The sequence below is a fragment of the Harpia harpyja genome, chromosome 8, assembly GCF_026419915.1.
Source record: "Harpia harpyja isolate bHarHar1 chromosome 8, bHarHar1 primary haplotype, whole genome shotgun sequence".
Classification (NCBI taxonomy): domain Eukaryota; kingdom Metazoa; phylum Chordata; class Aves; order Accipitriformes; family Accipitridae; genus Harpia; species Harpia harpyja.
This window is the reverse complement of record NC_068947.1, coordinates 44429522-44448344: the sequence shown is the minus strand read 5'-3', so window position 1 is coordinate 44448344 and position 18823 is coordinate 44429522. Positions and strand designations below refer to the sequence as shown.

At 43.1% G+C, this 18823-nt stretch overlaps 1 protein-coding gene across 2 annotated transcripts in view; it reads left to right on the top strand.

The window, feature by feature from the left end:
- Positions 1 to 17737, top strand: part of TMEM45A (transmembrane protein 45A) — a 28130-nt gene extending 10393 nt beyond the window's left edge. For both annotated transcript variants that reach the window (XM_052794934.1, XM_052794933.1), the window contains exons 2-6: positions 6400 to 6609; positions 8835 to 9047; positions 9788 to 9972; positions 12183 to 12328; positions 13741 to 17737. In XM_052794934.1, the coding sequence (XP_052650894.1) occupies positions 6420 to 6609; positions 8835 to 9047; positions 9788 to 9972; positions 12183 to 12328; positions 13741 to 13834 (828 nt within the window). In that variant the 5' untranslated portion in view covers positions 6400 to 6419 and the 3' untranslated portion in view covers positions 13835 to 17737. The remainder of the gene's footprint in view (positions 1 to 6399; positions 6610 to 8834; positions 9048 to 9787; positions 9973 to 12182; positions 12329 to 13740) is intronic.
- The last annotated feature ends 1086 nt before the right edge of the window (positions 17738 to 18823 follow it).

Sequence of the window (18823 nt, the reverse complement as noted above, 5' to 3'; positions counted from 1 at the left end):
TGGAAACATGGGCTGTAGTTGCTGAAACACTTTTAGACACGACATGAAATCAGTACTGCATTTAGTGAACAAAGTAATTACAGCAGACATTGTTTTTCAGATCAGCATGGCTATCCGTGATATTTACAATTTAATGGCTGCAGGATAAAAGGCACTTGCCTTGTGAATACATCTGTAACTGCAAGTAGGAAACTTTGGCAGTGAAGTAAAGTCGTCTGTGATTTTCTTTGTCTTAGATGCATTCAACTTTGCTGGATTCCAGTTTTCAGTGAAAGCTGTATGATCACAGCTTGTGCACTGATTAGAAAGTGTCTACAAATGTGTCATTTCCTCCTCTGATCTGGGTGCATTATTCTCACTGACATCATGATCGATTCCTGTGGCTGTTATGGATAAATAAACATTTGAAATCAAATATTATAAACTCCACATCATTGTTTCCTAATCTAGCGTATGGGAGATAAATACCTCTTCAGTTTTAGCATTGCAGCAAATTTGCTAATGTTTCATCTTTGGGTTTAACTTTTGTTATCCATATGGTTCTGTAGGAAAAACGAATGCATTGCAGCAGACTGAGTTTGTGGCCTCATAACTTGTGTCATTTCTGGAAAAAAAACACATTTCTGGTTGACAGTCCTCTTTAACATCCCTCAGGGCTTGATAAACACAGGAAATTGCAAGGCATACTGCTGTGGCAGGAGAATGTGCAGGGAAGGGAAGCTGCCTGCTGCAGGGCCAGCTCTGGCTCAGCTGCTGCTTGTGTCCCTGTCCGGTACAGGTTACACTGCCTAAGCCCCTGGCTTTTTTTAAAGGGAGAAGGGGAAAAAAAGGGAAACTACTCTAGTTCTTCAAGAGCGATTGAGAAGCCATCTGAGTAACCAGGTGGTATAGCTAGTTTCTCCATACCACTTGCAAGTCTTTCCTTAGTCCCCACATGGGCGGCCTCAAGACACGAGGAATCAAACTGGTAAATGTTATGAAGTCAGAAGATGTTTAAATTGATCCTGTAAGTCTGTTTCTTGCCTGCCTTTCATGCTTCTGCTGGTGTAAGATGAGATAATTTTCAGGCTAAAAAGGTAGCTTTTAATACCCACAAAAATGCATGCCTTTTCTTGAACGCTCACTTGGAAACTGCCTCTGCTCATCCCCTCCTTTGCCAGTGGATCCCCGTATTCCCTTCAGACCCCAACGAGTAAGATGCAGCCTGAACCGAGGGATGAACGTCCCAGGTACGCGAAGCATTACTGCTACATAGGGAATTTGTGGGCAACTGTCAACAACCTATATATGGTCAGCAAATTTTGAGTGTAAAACACTTTTGCAATACTATGCAGCTTTCTAATTGCTGGAAAAGCCTGAATCTTGCAGAGCTTTCTGTGATTATTGCAAGAAAAACCATGCTTGGAATTCTCAAAACGTGAAAAAAAAAGCATCTCACATTCACAGGTAGCTGTAAATTATTCACGTTCCTTATTCCAGAAATGTTGCCTGGTACTTAAAATTTATAAACTACCTTGGCAATTGAGTATATTGCCATAATTACACCTAATTACCTTTTCCTCCATTTGCTCTGCGACCACGCGGCCCTGGGCAGGGGTGCCAGGGTGGGGGTCCCGGGTGAAGCTGGTTGGGGCAATTAAGGCCCATGGGTGCCCTTGAACCCTGACAGCAGCCTCCCCTCCTGGTGTGCCCCACACCCTCCCGAGAGTGGGGTTTCAAGGAGTACTTGCTGTGGAAAGTCCAAATCTGGGCTGGAGCATGCTCCCTGTCTGGTTCTTGGGCACATGCCTCGGAGTGGCAACCCTACTGGTTGGTGGAGAGGGAGCTTTCCCCAGCTGGAGTCCAAAATTTGCTTTGCCAGACTCCAAAATTTGGTGGTGCCCTGGCTGCTGCAGCCCCACGGCTGCTGGTGAGGGTGGAAGGGTCCTGGGTGGTGAGGCTTCAGGGTGGAGATATGAAAAGCTGAGTGAGCCCGCAGGGATCCTGGGGGTGCACACAGCAGGTAACAGGGACGATTCCATCAGCAACGGTCAGGGAGTCTGCGTTCACTCGCTGGAAAGCCAAACCCTGTCATCCGTGGTGAGGGCTGTGGCTGGGTGATGCCGGCTGTCTGTGTGCCTCTTGAAGGCACCAGCACCACTGGCTTTGCCTGGCGGGGCTAGGAACAGGATTTGGGCAGAGTTGAGGTTGTGCAAGCACGTCACCAGCTGCAGGTACACGTGCAGCAGCTGGTGTGACTGGGTGGCTTTGGGGGGCAGTGGAGGGAGCGTGGGCAGACCCCGTATGGCTGAACCCAGACCTCACGGCACCCAGCTGTGGGGCTGCCTCAGGATTTTCTCTCCTTGCATCTCTAGCAGATGATGCTCCCTAGGGAAGGTGGTGGGCAGCAAGGAAGGTTTGCTGCTGAGAACATGGCCATGGCTCTGCCAGCACCCCTGGCCCTGAAAGGACTGAGGAGAAAAGAGGGTCTGAGATTTGCACGTCTTGCAACATCAGTCCTCCAGTGATTTGTTTGCTAGCTTATGGGATAAGGCTCTGTAAAAATTAAACTCTCAAATTTATTAAGTAGTGTCATAACACGTTGACACCATCTTTGTCCAATAAATAGCACCTGAGATACCAAAACTGGCTGGCGCTCAAGCCGTGCAGAAGAGCTGGCAAGAGCTGCTTTGTCCTGGGCTGCACAGGGCGATGCCAAAGCGCAGCGTGGAAAGGCAGCAGCCTGCCATCCTGTCCTCCTCTCCTGCCACCTCTTGTTGCACCCCTGCCTCACACCTCCCAGATCCACCTTCTGACCCCACGGTGGTCTTCCTGCAGGGGAGGCTCTGCTTATCCTCGCCGTGTCCTCAGTGTCATACTAAGCCCCCAAACCATGCGATACAACCTGGTTTACTTGCAGGCCAATCTTCCCAGTCACATCAAAACTGTGGGGGGTGGCAGCTGACTTCTAGCATCGCCGGAATAAACTCTCAGGCCTGCTAAGACAAAATTCACAATTTGGCAAGTTTTATCACTTTAAGGTGAGCTCTGTCATGATGTTTTCAAGTTTACTGAGGTTTTAAAGTATAATTCATATAACTCCTTTCTGAAGGTGACTGTGTTGAGATTCAGTGTTCCAAAGGGCTGCCATAACAGCTGGCTGGCAGATCTGACATGTCTCTTTCTTGAGAAATCCTACAAAACATCCCCAAGGTCTTCAGATGAATTCAAACTGAAGTCTACACTCTCTAAAGCTAATAGTGTGTGATTGTATTGCTTATAGCAAAAAATCAATTTTTCTGATTCTGTTTTGTTTATGTTGGATATGCAGCAGCAGCTGCTGTATCAATCTTTTCTTCTTTTCCCTTGTTTGGAAAGGCAAAAATAGTTTTAAACAGAGTATCTTGATGGATTACCCAGATTTAGGACAGAAAAATCCTGCAGTGATTCGAGCTCTATATAACCCAGGTGTGAATTTACAGATTGAGAATTACTTGTGAAGTGTTGTGTACCATGCAGTGCAGATGACATCAACACACTGTTCTCCATTTGACTCTTACTGCAGCTGTACTCTCCTAGAGGGAGGCTTTTCATAGGTTTAATTTACCTTTTTAATCCAGTATCTCACTTTGATGTGGGGTACAGGGTAAATCTTTCCATTTGAGTCCTATGTACCTGTGGTGAATAATAAAATATCTAATGAATAAAGTCTTTGTGATGAATCGTGTTCAGTGAGATCAGACATATGGTGAGGAAAGGCCACTCCCCACTCATCCCCAGTTCCTGTCATTCAAAGAAGGAAAAAAACCAATGTGTCTGAAAAGACAGCAAAGCCTTTCAGGCCAGCAAGTTTTAGAAGAACCAGAAATTAAGGCTTTCAAAGCAAAAGAAGGATTTAAGGGTTTAAAGCAAAGTTTAGGCGATTGCCTAAAACTTCAGCTCCTGTTAGTACTGCCCTTTTTTGAGGCAAAAAATGGTGCAGTGAGTACTGGCAGTGATGCACAAGCTGGTCAGAATCTTTGAACTAAAGATGTCCCAAAATGAGGTACCTCTTCTGTAAGACCATGGGGGCTGGGGCTGAGCCCCCCAACCGCACCACTCAGAGCCCGACTGTGCCGTAGGCTGCTCGAGAGTGAGCAGTGCTTTCCCCGCCTGCAAGTAAAACACACAGGCATCAACCCAGCGGGACTTTAAGGGTGGTGGGGGAGGCAGAGAAAGGGTCTTCCGACCCTTAGACCCTCAGCTGCCACCTCCTCCTCCTCCTGCCCTGCCCAGCCACCCCTGGGCCAGGATCAGAGATGCTCAGCTCACGAGCAGGCTGGTTTGGCACCACTAACACGTGCTCAGCCCCAGGGAGGCTTAGAGCTTAATTCAGCGTTTTGCGAGCAGAGATGGAGGTGGTCATCACCATCCTGGTGGCTGGGGTGCCCGTGCTGAGAGCCGCCTGCCGGGTCTGCCACCGCTCGCTCCTCCCCAGGGCTTTTGCTGCTCTGATCTGAGCGGCCGGCCGGCCAACAGGCGAGGCAAAGCCCCCCACAACAGCTCTGGGCATGGCACCCTTGCTTTTCTTCTTGACGGGAGACAAGCAGCGTGCCGGAGCCCTTCCCCGCACAGCAGAAATGCCGTATGGAGTCCTTTACGTTTCATAAGAATACATAAGCACGTCCCTCATTCCCTTTTTGGCTGCCCCACGGCTGGCAGGCGCTGCTTCCCTGGGCTCGCTGCAGCCACCTCGGCATGCTTTCCTTCCAAGCTTCGACACGCAGACGCCAGCACTGGCAATACCCGTGAGGACACATCCAGAAATGGGCTTGCTTGGGCAGCCAGTATCACGTTTCCCTTTTCTTGTACCTCAGTAATACTTCCCTAGAAATTAGCTGAGGGGAGTTTTATCCAGGAAAAGCTTTTAAAACTCACCTCTCCCCTTCTGCAGCCCTTCCAGTGGGAGAGATCAGCTCTGGGAGAGGATGGGACAGACAGCGGGGGCAGGACCCTCTTCAGCATCCCTGTTTAAATCACAGCCTGCCTCGTGCTATGCATGGACAGTCATAGGTTTTTTTCCTTCTCCTTTTTGGCTATATAGGTCACCTCTCCTCATGCAGTTGGGTAATAGTCTTATGGCAGCTTCAGGACCTGTGCATGTGGAAAAGTTTCTCTTCTTAAAAAAAATTAAAAAAAAAAAATTAGTGCTTCCAGTGGAGTTTAGCCTCCAGAAATAGGAGAGGGCTCACGCTACGTGACTAGACAGCATTACGTGAACCATCTGCAAGTACTCCATGGCCCACAAGCCACAGTTTAAAACTTCTTATGCAGAGCTGACCATAGGAAATACTTACTGAAAAGAAAAATATACCAGAGCCTCCATGTTCTATTCATAACCAGGTGACTCCAGTATAGCCTGGTGATCGGATTTTTAAGTCACCAACGATAATAACAGAAAGTACAGATTGCCAGTGCTTCTAAAGTGGTGATTCTTGATTGTTGCCTGTGCAAAGATTTAGTATGTCGTAGTGTCATGAAGCACAACAACAACAACAACTCAGTTTATAATAACTTAAAGAAAAATTGCAATTTAATGTTAGAACTGTCATTTTAATGAAGAAGCTGTTGGAGCTAAGTTAACTCTCCTAAAAGTTGGGATGATGACCAGAATTACTAGATTTTATTAATGGCACTGCTTTTAAATAACTGTGTAACACTGACCAACTAATAACCTTGTCACTCAGTGCACTTGATGTACTTGATTATACATATCTAGTTGTGGGTGCATAATTCACCTGTCAAATATTGAGAACAACTGGATGTTTTCTCATCATATACGTTATTATCATAACATCATGGTATTATCATGTTATATTATGATGTTATGATATGTCATGATATGATAACATCATGATATGACATTATCATTTGAGATAATGAGACATCTGGATTGAAATACAAAATACAATTTATTAGTGAATAGTTACCCATCAGATCTGTATACAACTCATTTTTCTTTCAGTCAGGTGTTGTCTTGATTTCTGTTTGTGGAGTAAAGAAACATAAAACCCTCTCTAAAGGTGAAAGAACCAAATTGTGAATATTCATGTTCTCTCTATTGCTAGTACAACTTCAACAGCATGACATAGTGTACTGTGGCTTTTTTTCTCTTAAGTTGCCAACTGCCAGCGCTGCATTTCAGGTCAGCTGCTTTGCAGTTGGGTCTCTTGTTCTGCAAAGCTATGAAACTGGGGGGACTGGCTGGGTGTTTTGAACAGCCAGGGAAAAGAAGTACCCAAATTTATTTTTAAATAAAGTGCAAGAACTTAATTCAGTGACACCCTTTTGATCTATGCAAGGAGATAGATACTTTAAAATCATAACCCACAGAATTCTCCCACTATTCTCATAATCAATGTGCATTTGTTTCACTTTCAGGTATCGCCCAGCAGAAAACCATGGGCAATTTCAAAGGGCATGCCCTCCCTGGAAGCTTTTTCCTTCTTTTTGGCTTGTGGTGGTCAGTGAAGTATCCACTGAAGTACGCCTGTCGAAAAAACAAGAACGCTTGCTACCTTGGTTCCAGGGCAGGATTTCAGCGCCTGGAGTTTGTTGAGGGGATCATCAAAGCTGTCTTTGCCCTGATTGGTAAGCAAAGTGGACTTGGGGCAGGCAACAAAAAGGCTGTGCCTTTTAATACTTTATCTTTTTAAATTTTGTTCTCTGATAAAACATATCTCATTGTGTTTTGGTATTTTGTCCTTTAAACACCATGAATCTAAGAACTGATAGGGCTACTGGTATTGATTACATAGTTAGGACTGTAACACGGTTTCCATCCGTAGTGCTGTTTTGGAACTTCTTTAAGGTCTCCTGACAACTTCACAGCTAGTCTGTCTGAGTGTTCGTATGCTGCTTACTACTTCAGGGAGGGAGATAAGATATTTAGGCAAGGGGAGGCTCTCATGTGCAGACTGGGAGCACCAGACTGTGGGGGCACTGCTTTCCTATTTTGAATCCAGCCATCTCAGATGTTGGTAGTCTCCACTGAGTTACTGATAAAATATGTAAATGCAGATGCTTCTTCATTAATGTCATTCAAAAGTGAAAATATTCACACAGAAAGACTGAACTACAGCTCTTATTGCTGGAGGACTGTTGCAACAGAATGTGTGTGTGGGCTGTTTATCCTTCTATTGTGGACTGGCCTGGGTACAAACCCACAGGGATGGTTTAGTGAGCTGTGCAGCTGACTGGAAGTGCCTAGTCCTTGTTTACATTCCAGCAGGCTGTATGTTAGCAATTTACCTTTATAGAGTAAGTAAGCTAAATAACAGGGGACCTGGGCAGCTCAGCACGTGTGGCTCTCAAGTTGAAAAGGATCTTAATTTTTAGTATTTTTAGGTTTTTAGATTCTATCTTTTTAGGGGTTTAGATTCTATCTATCTACTCTTCTTTAGATGCTCAGAGTTGCCTGGTTTTTAATCAAGGTGCAGGCTGTGCCACAATCTTGTTCTTGCTTTTCCTTCCCCTCTGGGATTTGTATCAGTTAAGATACATCAGCACTGAAGTGATGTTGTGTGTACGGTACTCACTTTGATATGCCTTCAAAAATTATCAAAACCTAAATAACAGCATTCATTTAGAGCTGGGAGTGGGGACATCTTTCCTACAAATCTCCCAGTCAGTGTCTAGAGGTAGTTGGGCAGCTAAAACATGCATCTAGTGTTTTTATTTTCACCCTGAAACAAAAAGCTATTATTGTAATGTATGGTAATTTCAATTCCAGTCAAAAACATGGACAAGAAACCCTGGCAAGGATAAACAGTAAAAGCAGCAGAAGGAGTAAAACCTGCTGTTTCTATGTTAGGAAAACTTGAAATAAAGGTGGAAAACCACTGCATTTGCTCTGCAGCATATCTACTTATACAGCAGGATGCTGGCCCACACTTTGTAAACAATATAATAAACTTTAACGTTTTAAAAGCATAACACATTTTAAACCTTTCCCAAACTTCATTGATGATATAAAGTATCTAAAAGCAGCTTTCCCCTGCCTGGAGTACTGCAGCCAGTTAGCAAGACACCGAGGGGCCAAGGTAAGGGAGGTGGTGGAGAAGCAATTCAAATACTAACTTGGTATACATTCTCATGGGACCTTTAATAAATCTGCACAGTGGAGAGATTTCCTTCTATGGCTTTATAGGAAAAATCCCCTTTGAATTAAGAGTCTGAACTCTGCCATCCTGCATATTGCAGGGGACTGAAATGGTAAATCTTTCTTTTGGGGACTTTAGCATGTATTATGTTTGAACCACTGGGAAAGGCAGCTGAAAAATTCAGTCAGGGGACTACTACAATAGCAATTGTTTAAAAAAAAAAAAAGCAGCACAGAATAGCTGTCTCCTTTTTCACTGCTGGAAACTGCAAGATGCGAATAGTCCCACCAGGAGTGGAGCTGAAGCCTGGTTTCCTCTGGCTTTCTCCTCTCTGGATTATGTGATGCTTAATATATGCTTGAGCTCGCTCTGTGGTCTTTCCCTCAGCAAAGCAACTTATTTCATCTCTCCTCCACCCACTGCCTATTTTCTTGAAAATTTATATAAAATATTATCTTTGAGGCCCCTGTGCATTTTCACTTGAATTTGGACAACATGTTAAAAACTTTATTGGGAATGGCTGAAGTGGGCAGAAGGGAGCAAAACACAGCAATCACCCAGAGCAATCCTCAGGCAGCCAGACTAAACCCCAAACTGACTGGTGTTATGCTGCGTGGGGATATATTGTTGCCTCTATTGTTTGTATAAAGACTTATCATCAGTCTATACCTTAAGCACCAGGACAAATAGTTATAATTCTCATTTCATGTGCAGGAATGGTGGCCGAGCAGTTTGTTCCCGATGGACCTCATCTGAAGTTGTATAATTATGAGGAAAAGCACTGGGATCACTTGATGAACTGGCAACATGCCACCATGTACCTCTTCTATGGCATTTCAGGGTTGGTTGACATCGTGGCTCACGGGACCAACACACTGCCAGTGGCCATGGACAGGATGATGCTTTCCTTAGCGGTGTTCATTGAAGGTCGGTTTACCTCTCCCTGCAGAGGTGCATGTGAAACTTGCAGAGGGGTATCAGTCTTTGGTCTGGGAATCTCAAATCAGCCTGAGAGAATGAGCCTGTGGGAGCTGGGTGTTTAACGCCCTGAAACGCTTAAAAAAGATCAGTCTTGGCTCTCCTGAAACTGCTGAGGGCTTGTCTGCACTGCAGCCCAGAGCATGATCACACATTGTAGAGGTGTATCTGTGCTTTCCTAACTGGCTCAGGTAGCAACAGAAATGTTATGAAAATAGCAGCACAGGCCTGTTTTGGTTAAGTGCTCAGTAGTTCAGGCATGTGCTTCAATGTATGTACTGACATGGTAAGCGACTTGTTAGCTAAAGCCAGAGTGAGTGCATTTACCTGCACAGCAATTGTGTGTTGGAATTGCACTGGAGACACAGTATATGTTTTCTGTACACAGCCTCTCTCATAGCATCCCTCTTGTTACACTGCAGAGGCAGGTGAATGAGACTTTTTGTTAATGTGTTTTAAACGAACGGTGACAGAGCTGCAGCTGCCCAGGCAATTTCCTGGTCTGAGCTCAAGAGCAGGAATACACAGTACATAGGCATCAGTCTTAAAAAATTACTCTCACTCAGTTCAGCTAAGAAGGTGATATTGGCATAAAGAGAAATGCTAAAGGTTCACTGTTTTCTAAAAGTAGATGCAGGGAGATTACAAGGGAAGGAAATATCTTAAACTGATCACTTAATTTATTCCAGGTTTTCTGTTTTGCTACCATCTTCATGGGAGAGCCATGCTGGATGTTCATGTTCATCAGTTATTGCTATTTGCTATCTTTGGAGCTGCTGTTTGCATATTTCTGGAAGTTTTCTTCCGTGGCAGTATTGTGCTAGAGATGCTCCGTACAAGCCTCTGTATATTACAAGGCAGCTGGTTCTGGCAGGTAGGTCACTTTTCTGCCTTACGAATTTCTTCCTTCACCAAAAGTAGTCATTTACCCCTTTGCAGATGTTTCACAAGTGATATAATATGCCTTTTAAACACAGACCTTGAAGGACTCATAGAAAACAATGCGCTCTTAATGTCCCTTTAAAGAGATGAAAGTATTTATCATATCCGTTTTACAGATGAAGAAGCCATTTTACTTCTAGTCTTTTTTATTTCAATCAATACAAAAAGCTAAGGTGGTTTGTTGAGCTCTCCCTTGTGATTGAACGACCCCTCTGATCTCTGTAACATCCTGTTCAAGATTCACCAGCCAAATGGCAGTGATTGTACAGCCTGGCAATGTATGCTGTTCTTTACAAAGACAGTTCCCACTGTCAGCTGCCGGAGCAGTGAGTAAATGTCCAGCGGAGTACTGGACAGGTGAGGTAAAGCACCTATTGACATTGCGTGAAGAGGAATGAAGGCGTAAATTATCTTTCATGTTGGTTGCCTCTTTCTACTTTCTAAAAAGCATTTCAACAGTGGCGACCTAGGTTTAAAAGGTATTTGAGCTCCCAATTCGCATTAAGAGGCTGAGTGATGTAAGGCCTCCTGCTTTACCAGTGTTGGGGAAATTGAGCAGAAGAAGCTACAGCCCAAACTTTTACATTTCAGGGATGTGGCTCCCAAAAGGACTCTTCAAAATGTAGCTGCCATACCTTCACTTACTTGTGATTCTATCCAATTAATAGATATTTGATAGCAACCCTTTCTCTGCTGTCAAACGAGAGAGAATTTAATGAATTGCTTGATCTTGTAACAAAGAAATAGGAGCACTAGTGCCGATGTGTGTTTCATCTTATAGTGGAGAACTGAGGTCACTCCAGTGATTTTTCTTTCCGGCATGTCTAGACTGGCTTCCCTTTTTTATATGCTGGCCAGACACGATTAATAAAAACGTTTGCTGTTCCTTAGGAGAACTGGACACTCAGCACCAAATCAAATATTTAAATACTTGCTCTGGCAAGGAGACAGACCTCCAAAACAGCAGTATTTTTCTATAAGTGAATGCAAGAACCTAGTGCTGCAGCACTTCGTGTTTTATTTTCTTGTTTGTAAACTTTTCTTCCATGATTTATGAAGCTTTACATAAGAGGAATTAGTTGCAACCATTTATTCTTTGTTGTCTGCCTAGTCTAATTATAGAGCAAGTTATTTATTTAGCTTTGGAGACAATGTAGTTTTTGTTTCAAAGTAAAAAATTGAAGAACTAAAAATACAAGAGATTTAAGTGTGGCTTTTTTTCACACCTGCATAAGACTTCAACCGTATGTGTGACTGAAAACCACATACTGGCTGCAGCATGACAAACTTGTAAAAGGTAAAGGGACTTTCTTTCTGCATCATCAACACCCTCAGTCATTGAATTCTCTGCATGGAAATGCAAAATGCACTCCTCCACTCCTTCTTCTTCTCCTCCTCTTCCCGGCTCCTAACTTCTCAGCTAAACTGCTGAGCGGTGACTTTGAAGAGTGTTAGGCAGTACAGAGGACCAGTGCTTGTCAAGGCAGACCCCTGTGTAGCCATGGGATTACTAGTTTCCCAGCTTATGCATTACTCTGAATTTGATCTTTCCCAGCTCTGAATAAACAAATCAGCTATGTATTTCCCATGAACTTATAGCCTTGGGTGAGAAAGCTCCATTTTTTCATGATTTCAAAACCTGACCTTTTCCCTGGGTGACCCAGAAGAAATAGACTTACAGATCACCTTTATTTATTAATTTATTATTCATCTTCTGAACCATGTAACACATTCCCAGATGCTGTTGGGAAGGAGTGAGTCAGTGCAAATGGCCAGGCAGGTTTGCTGGTTGGTGATGTGCTTGCAGTTCAGACCATACACGGCTGAGCACCAGCCCCTTTCCTTACAGTACGTAATTGTGATTGCTGCAGGACTTGTTGGGCCAGCTCCTTAATTTGGTGGGCAAGAGCAGGAGGTCTCTGGGACTGGTTCTGCATCTTCAAAGGCATTTCTGCACAAAACTGTGTAAAACGATCCATCGCACCTGAGTGTGACTGCAAAATTGTTTTTAATAATGATCACAGAAATAATCAGCACTATAAGAAAATGAAATGCCTGCCTTGTGATGGGTAGCACAATACATGATATGGCATAGGATATACGTCAAATGACATTTGCTAAATATCTTTTATTTTATTACAGATTGGTTTTGTGCTTTATCCTCCAAATGGGAGCCCAGAGTGGAATCAGACGGATCACACTAATATGATGTTCCTGACCATGTGCTATTGCTGGCATTACGCCTTTGCTTTTCTTATACTTGCAGTGAATTACACAATCGTCAGCTGGTAAGTTACTTGAAACGCTAAAATGTTGGAGACCAGTCTATTTAGTCTAGCAGTAGCTTTATCTTAGAAAAATTTCACTGACAAATCAAAAGGTTTCCACAAAGTAATTAATTGTCTTGCAAAGTAAAATAAAAATAGATATTGCTAATCAATGAAGACAACATGACTTATTGCTTCAGTGGAAAGGGGAAAAACATTCATAAAGTACAGCTCTGACAGCACAATGCTTCTCACATAAAATTAGCTCTTTTTGATAGTGTTCCACATTTGTAAGTGCATAAAAAGTTACAAGGAGGAGAGACCTTTTTTCCCACATCATTCCTCTTCTCTCCCAGTGCTCGTCTCTCTAATTCCAAGTGGCTTAGTCAGCAGGCTTCATGACTTAACTTTGAAGATTATTGGACAGGTTTCATTGCTAACATTTTCCTGTGATTAGACCCGATTTCTTTTTCACTACCCAGTTTCATCCTCTAATTTCTAAAGTTAGCCCTTTCCCTCGCCATCCAGTGCTAATTCTGACAAAATTCCAACTGTAGAGTTAACTTGGTTGTAAAAATGAGCCTGATTCTGCCATGTGTGATCACCTGCTGCCTGCAGGACCTTACCAAGCCTTTGCACGCACTGTTCTAAACATGTTTCTCACCCCTCGCTTTACCCCTACCATCCTACTAGCCCTATTTTATTGTGCTTTGGCCATATGTAGTTCTTGCAGTCTTGCTTTGCACTGAGGGGGTGCCATGTCTTTTTGGATCTCAGTCCAAAAGGCACCGACACTCAAGGCTGGGTAACTGGTTCGTTGTGTAAAGGATGGCAACTTTAGAAAAGGTGACGGCGATCTTACATCCCCTCTGATGCTGAGAACAGCGGCTGCTGCAGCATCAGACAGGCTCCCCCCAGGCTGATCAGGGCATGCTGCGCAGAGCTCCCATCCGTGGGGAGGTTGGCCAGACTTGCTCTTCTTCACAGCTTTATAGTCCTCTTCCAAGTGAATACAGCTATTGGTCTTGTACCTGCACAACACTGAACTTTCTAGATGTTACACTGAGGTTTGCTTAAGGTGTACACTCTTAGATGTATCCATAGGAACAAGCTCTTACAAGCAGTACATACAGGTGGTATTGTTAAAGGCAGCACATACTAATGTCACGGTACACGCTCACATTGTGTAGCGGTCACTCATGCTACAATACAGGTATCTACAATTAAGGCCTGGGGTTAAATTCTGCCCAGATTCTGCTCAAAATCAGTACCTCCTCTTTAAGATGTCTTCCACAGTGGCCCCCTTCGAGTCTTCATAAATCATCCTAATTCCCTGATGAGATGCAAGAGTTAAACAGTTTTTTACCATGTAAAAATGGCCAGATAAGCCTTTGAATTACTGTTGACAACTCTTTTTTTGTTGTTGTTTCCAGGGCAGTTCGTTCAAAGGTTAAACAGTCCCAGTCCATGGAAATGGGATTACTGAAAACATCTGAACGAGATCAGGAGTCAGAAGATGAAATTTAGTATGAATATGGCTTGACTAGTTTACCTGCTCTATCATTAGGCTAACTGATACCTCATTTCTAGATTTGTTTGCCATCTTATTCATTCTTTACTACAACATGCTATGCAAATATCATCCCCTGAGTACTGTCTACATCTACACAGTTACATCTTTATTTGCAGAGGGTAAGCTTGGTATCAATCTGTGGTGCTTGCACTAGTACCTTGCTTATCACATGATTTAAAGAAAACCAGACTAATATTAGACAGACTTGGACTGGATGAAGTACTGTGATGAAGTCTGTGTGTTTGCCTCATTAAAAGCTAAGTAAAATGTTTTCCAGCTGCTGCTGAATGGGCCTAATCCATAATTAGGGTGTCCAAATAAGCATGTTTGTTGCCCTGCAAATAACTGCATAAATAACTGTGCAGACCTGGAAAACAGTAGAACAAGATAAAACAATCAGAGTCTTACAGCTGTCTGGTATAACACCTTTGTGTCTCTGCTTGTGGCTTTACACTAAACGGAAAGAGCTACTCACTGCAAACCCATTCAGCATTTCCTTGAAGAGTGTAGTGTGTTCACTCTCGCAGAGACACTACCAAGCTTTGTAGGAGGACCAAAGAGGTGTACAATGATCAAAAGCCACTGCAGTTATTCATTCTCGTGCCTAGATAGTCCTGCCTCTTTGCTATATTTGACTTTGAAAGACAGTGAAGTGACTCTGCTTTCCTTCAGCACATGGAACAACTTCTTCTCCAGAAAGGCCGAGGGGTGTCCAGTGGGGCAGCACCCGGCCGCAAAGCCACTTTCTTTCCCAAAGTTATTTCCTTTCCTTCAGTGGAATTTGGTGGAATTTCAGCAGGCTTTGTAGCAGACACGCGAGTGGACCCAGCAGCTGGGTCAGGAGCGGGTAATGCTGATCTGAGGGCAGAACGAGATGGATTTGCATTCTTTTCTCTGTGTTGCCCCCACGAGCACCAGACAGCCTGCACAGTGCTACATGGTGAGCTGTAGGAGGGCAGATGTTGCCTTCATAGTAGCTCCAAGCCCAGCTACCGACAGCAGTGAGTGACTTAAAAAAATATATGTATTTTTTAATTGTATTTATTTTCTCCACTAAAAGTGAAGTCTTGATCCAGTGAAAAACAGAGTGCCCTCCCCAGCACTCAGTGTTGCTTAGGATGTGCTCCAACCTCAGTGAAAGGGAAATAATTGATACGTGGCAAAAGACATCAGAAAATGATGTTGTATATAAGCATGCTGCCCCTACGGGGTGGACTTTTGAAGCATCATTCTGTCTCTAATACATCTTTCGAAAGACTTGCACAGGCAGCTGGGCAGGAGGGAGCACTTGCTGTGCCACAGCATGTATGCTCTGCTTTCCAGAGGACTGAGCACGGGATGCATGCTGGTGGCCGTGGGCCATCTTACATATCTGTCAGTGATCCTTATGGTGATCATTCTGGAAAACAGCCCTTAACTTCAGAACACCTTCTCAAAATATTATTTTCTAATTATTTTCAGAAACAGGCTAGTGCAGGACAACAAATTCTGTTCAAACAGTACCAGTGCATCAGGTTTGGTGCTGCAGAAATGTGTTCCTTCTATTATTCAAATATTTTCAGATGCTGCTAAGGGAATGCAGAGCTGGACTCTGGTAGATGAATGAGAGCTGTAGGATCTGGACCCTCTACTTTTGAGTTTCCCCTATATTTTTTTCGTGTGAACCAGAAAAATGAGTAGCATAAAATTATTAATTGCAGTAAGCTGATTGCTTAAAAAGATAGGCAATAAAATAGTTTGTAGTTCAAAGGGATCCCAGGACTCGGAAAAAAATTAAAGGCTTTTTCTAAAGCTATTTCACCTTCAATGCAACATGCACATTCACTTCAATTTTAGGACTCAACTTTTACCTTCTTTTTCTCGAGGAGCACCTTCCTTAGCTGCACATGCTGTTAACACTGAATTTTAGACCACCAGGCTTATCTATGCCTTTCCAAAACCAGTGAGATTATTTATTCTGAAGGAGATCTTCAGCAAGTAATTTGCTTCTCATAGGCAAGAACAATGCAAGTTTCTTCACTGCTTTTCTTGGTAAATTATATTTAATACTGTACAAATATTAAGGTGCTGTATCTCTAAACTAAAGGGATAACCTAAGCAGGAAGAAAAGCACGATAAACCGGCTGAGCTTTGATATGTCTTCTTAGAAGGCTTCACTTGGTAATTTTTTTAAAATTATTTTAGATCTTTGCCAAGTATCATGAAGTGACACTTGTAACCAGGCGTCAGATTATCCAGATGAATCTGCTTTGGAAAGCAAGAATAGCTGGCTCACAGACATTTCTATGTTTAGAAATGTAAAACAGGAAAATGCAGGTGCATAGTCAAAGATCACTACTTTTCTTAATAACTGTTTGCCCTTCTTCAATGCCTTTCTCTGAAGAGCCTTGGAGATTTTGGCAAACTTAATGAAGTCTGTCTCAGGACATTCTTGTAAACTAGGTATCGGTATGGCATTTTTGTAGCTCCGTGTCTCAGCTTTGCAGTGGTCTCACTGTAAACTTTGAATTAATTGATATTTACTCTGCTCTGCAAATCTAAGACTTGAGCTTCAGTACTGTGGTTCCATTAAAATCAGATTTTCTGTTGGCATAAGCCAGAAGGAAGATCCACGGCTTTGCTGAGGAGCTTGCCTGTTAACTGCAGAGGGGATACATTGGCCAAATGCAGCGTGTCATCACACCGAGCTGTAATCTTGCCTTCATTGTGTCACATCACTCTTGTCTTTAAATTGTTGGGATTTTTTTGAAAGGACAGAATTTTTTTCCTGTTAGCATAGTTGGGGTACAAAGCTTTTGCAGTGCTGGGCAGTGAAGACGATGGTTATGTATCAAAGAGAACTTGGGGATTATTACAAAAGTCGCAATAAGCCAAAATCAGCTGGCAACGTGAGCCTCATGGGATTCAATAACCTGAATGAGCTGCGAACATGGAGGGGGCTTAGCAAACTCTCCTTTTGAAAAAACTGCTTTTTCAGAAACAAAAAGTGCCAGTACTCGAACGCGATGGCCAGAAGAGTGGCTGCCTGCTGCAGTTCCTCCTCTGAGTGCCTCAGCCTGGTGGCCCTGGCTCTGTCCTTACCTGCTCCCAGGCCTCAGCCCAGCACTGGCTGCAGGTCTGCGCATTTTCTTGGGAGAAAACGTGAGCAGGACTCAGCCTGCTGAGAGGTATCACCTGTATCTCCCTCTGCCTCGCTGCTGTGAACCTCCCGTAAACGATCAGAGAACTGGACGAATAAGCCCATCAGACACATCTGCTGGGTTTGGTGCAACCATGCTTAGCAAAGATGCCTTTAAAGAAGCTCAACCTAGAGGCTAATGCAGTCTGTGACACAGAACTGTACGGCAGGCTTCTTACAAAAACTCTCTTTGCCTAAGAGAACGTGTCATTGCATTATTGGGCTTGAAGAAATGCAAGGAAAAACAGATCCTGAGTAGTCTCTTGGATTTAATTTTTAATACTTACAGTACCCATGGATTGAGTGTCACAGTGCGGTTTTGTCCTGATGTATTTTTGGTGCCACAAAGGAAAGAAACACCCCTTTTCAGGGTGGGTTTTTGCTATGTAGAACACCTGACTCATTCTTCTCAAGCATTGTTCAAAAGAGATGCCCAGGAACAGTAAGGTAGCTATTATGACAGAAAAGGTACAACCTTCAGCATTTCACAGATTTTGCTTGAGTTGAATGAGTGGAGGGAAGTCTGACAAGTTTACAGATGCCACTCAGAAAAAGGTAGCTGCTCTCAAGAAAATTTAAGTTATTGTTAAATATCGGTGCCTTGGAAAAACTATGATAGTTTATTATAGACAAGATATGCCTGTAATTTTATTTAAATAAAATTGATTTATTCATATAAGATGTCTGTCATGTTTTCAGGGGAAAAAATATAACCATTTATGGGGCAGGATGGGGTGGGATAGACATGTTACTCTCATAGCCAACCCAGACATTTGAACAAGTTGCACTCTAATTCAGGAAAGGTCAGTACTGCCTTAGCAAATTCCCTTGATTCTACTATTTAATTGTCATTTGCAACACAGGTGGAAGCAACTCTTTTTGAGGTCTGAGTAGTAGAGCTTCACAGATCCACAAAAGTCAAATGCTATGGCAAAAGGAGGTCCCAGATTTGGATCTGGTCTCCTGTGTCATACATGATGGAGCAGCCAGCAAGCCAAGTAAACAGAAGTGCATGAACCGGATCTTTCTGTTTTGGCAAGCTTAATAATAAAAATATCTAGGATTTTATTTGACTTTGCTCCCTTTTTGCTTTAAAGAAAAAAGCAGAAACCTTTTTTTGCTGTAAGATAAAAATGCATTCTGAAAGAAAAAACTGAGATACTTGAAGAAATGTTGGCAATTACAGATTTTGTCTTCTTCATATTTTTCACCTGTTTCTAAAATTAAAACTAAGGACCATACCTGACAAAAAGTAGCAAATAGTTTTGGCCACTTTCAGACTATATTTGGGGGATGAATTGATTATTCATTAAAGATTACAGTCCTATGGCATGCTTTCATCATTCCATGGATTTGATACCACATATTTGACAGAGAGGGTTTTTTTGTCAGCTGTGGAGAACTTTGGGTGGGATGCACTTACCTGTACATAAGAAAACTTCTAAATTTCTCCAGGACCAGTTAAGGGAGAGAAAGTCACCACTTCCTAATTTCCCATTTTATCTGTTTGCTCACAAATCTGAAAGAGCCCCATAAGACTTCAGAAAACTACCAGTCGGAAACTTCAAAAATCTAGAAGTAGATTTAAAAATCCAACTGGGGAATCAACAAGTTTGCATTAGAAAATCAAATGTACCAATGTCACCATATCCCCTGGAGCTGGGGCTGGGGTCAGCTCTCTCCAACCACATCGCCAGCGTGACTGCTTACTCTCATGGTTGACCTCAAGAAAAAGCCGGTGACAGGCTGCATGCCGCATCCCATT